General features: G+C 50.4%; 1 protein-coding gene across 1 annotated transcript; it reads right to left on the bottom strand.

Moving 5' to 3' along the window:
• Positions 1 to 350: 350 nt before the first annotated feature.
• Positions 351 to 1,292, bottom strand: LOC707790 (olfactory receptor 2V2). Its single transcript, XM_001103878.4, has one exon. The coding sequence runs from the start codon at positions 1,290 to 1,292 to the stop codon at positions 351 to 353; it is 942 nt and encodes a 313-aa protein (XP_001103878.3).
• Between the last annotated feature and the right edge of the window lie 829 nt (positions 1,293 to 2,121).

Raw genomic sequence — 2,121 nt, 5'->3', positions numbered from 1 at the left:
AGAAAAAAGAAAGAAAGAAAGGAAAAGAAAGAAGAAAGAAGAAAGAAAAAGAAAGGAAAGAAAGAAAGAAGAAAGAAAAAAGAAAGGAAGGAAGGAAGAAAGAAAGAAAAGAAAGAAAGAAAGAAAGAAAGAAAGAAAGAAAGAAAGAAAGAAAGAAAGAAAGAAAGAAAGAAAAAGAAAGAAAGAAAGAACGAACTGATGTAGTGTTTAAAAAGACCTTCCAAGTCTGCGGGTGTCACAATCCTCATTATTAATGAGGAAGCCAAGACTGAAAATGACAGAATTATTAACCCAACATTCCCAGAGCCAAGAGATGGCAGAGCCAGGCACTGGATGCCCTGGGTTCAGTGCTAGCTGCCAATCCTGCAGCGGTCCAGCCCCTTCCTCAGTGCCCCCATCACCTCCCGGTTCCTCAAGCTGTAAATGAGGGGGTTGAGCATGGGAGTGAGGACCGTGTAGAAGATAGAGGCCACCTTGTCATGGCTGGGGGCCCGGTAGCGCCTAGGCCTCAGGTAGATGAACATGGCTGCCCCATAGAAGACGGTGACAGCTGTCAGGTGGGAAGAGCAGGTGGCCAGAGCCTTTTTCCAGGCCTGAGCAGAGCGCACTCGCAGCACAACCCCTAGGATGCAAGCATAGGAGGCCACGATGATGGAGAAGGGGAAAAGAAGCATGAAGACACAGCAAGCAAATATCACCTTCTCAAACAGGGACGTGTCCACACAGGCTAGCTTCAACAAGGATAGCATCTCACAGAAGAAATGGTTCACCTTCCTCAAGCCGCAGTAGGGAAAGCTCATTACTACCACCATCTGGATCAAGCCATCGATTATCCCAAAGGCCCAGGAGCTCCCAGTAATCTGGAGACAGACCTTCTGATTCATGAGGATGGGATAGTGAAGTGGGTGGCTAATGGCCACATAGCGGTCATAAGCCATGAGTCCCAGCAAGAGCCCCTCAGATCCCACAAGACAGACAAAGAGGCCAATTTGTATGCCACAGCCCACAAAGGAGATGGACTTCCTGCCAGACAGGAAGTTGGCTGCCATCTTTGGCACATTGGTACAGACCAACATGAGGTCCATGAGGGAGAGTTGGCTGAGGAAGAAGTACATGGGGGTGTGAAGTTGAGGGTCCATGCAGATGAGGAAGATGAGGAGGACGTTCCCACAGAGGGCCACTGTGAAGACCACCATCACTGCAGAGAAGAGGACAAGGTCAGCAGTACTGTGGGAGAAGATGCCCAGGAGGATGAAGTCATTTGTGGATGATTGGTTCGCCCATGTCTCCATGGCTGAGTTTGTGTTCCTGGTCACCTGAGAATACGAAAAACATGTGCTAGATTGACTGACATCTCTTTATAGACCTCTGCTGCTATGTCTTTAGTCACTTATTTTGTGTGCGACTCATGAGATCTGAACAACTGAAGCTTTGGAACACATTAGGGGACGCTCCTTCGTATCTCCCTAACGTAGCAGTAGGGGCCCTCCTGGCTCCTAGAATTGAACTGCGTATATGTGCTGTATGTATCCTTACCACAAAAACAAGAACTGAGTTGTTTCATGTGTCAGAGACCTTCAGACAACCCCCTTCAGCAGGCAAAGTCTTGGCTGTACCATATGACACCGAATCTTTTATTTATTTGTTTATTTTTGAGACGGAGTCTCGTTCTGTTGCCCAGGCTGGAGTGCAGTGGCGAGATCTCGGCTCAAGTCCACTTCTGCCACGAAGGGCCCCCACCTGACCCCGCCCAGCGATCCCTTCCCATACACATGGCACCTCTTTGGCACAATGCCTGTGTTGCTGAGGGCTGCTGAGGGCTGCAGCTGGGGTCACGACAGCCTCCTGATTGGTCCCTGGCTTCACCCAGCAGACTGAGGGCGAAGGCATCGCCTGCAGCTTAAGCCAGGTGGTGTCAGTCTTGTGCTCTGGATATGCCACTGGCTCCCAGCGCACTCCCAGCAAGGGCCAATGCCCTTCCAGGATCCCCCGACTCCACCTCCCGCAGCTGCCTGCCCTCACCCCTGACTCCGGGGGTCTCATCTGCCAAGGCGCTTTTATTATTATTTTCTTCCTGGAGTGAGCCAGACGCATCTGACCTTAGGACCTTTCCTTCTCCGT

Source organism: Macaca mulatta, chromosome 6 (genome assembly GCF_049350105.2).
Source record: "Macaca mulatta isolate MMU2019108-1 chromosome 6, T2T-MMU8v2.0, whole genome shotgun sequence".
Lineage (NCBI taxonomy): Eukaryota > Metazoa > Chordata > Mammalia > Primates > Cercopithecidae > Macaca > Macaca mulatta.
Note: the sequence above shows the minus strand (reverse complement) of the source record. Positions and strands in the feature narration are given on the sequence as shown.

Bases quoted from the DNA above. Each gene is read 5' to 3' on its own strand.
- LOC707790 (XM_001103878.4), bottom strand. From the start codon at position 1,292: ATGGAGACATGGGCGAACCAATCATCCACAAATGACTTCATCCTCCTG.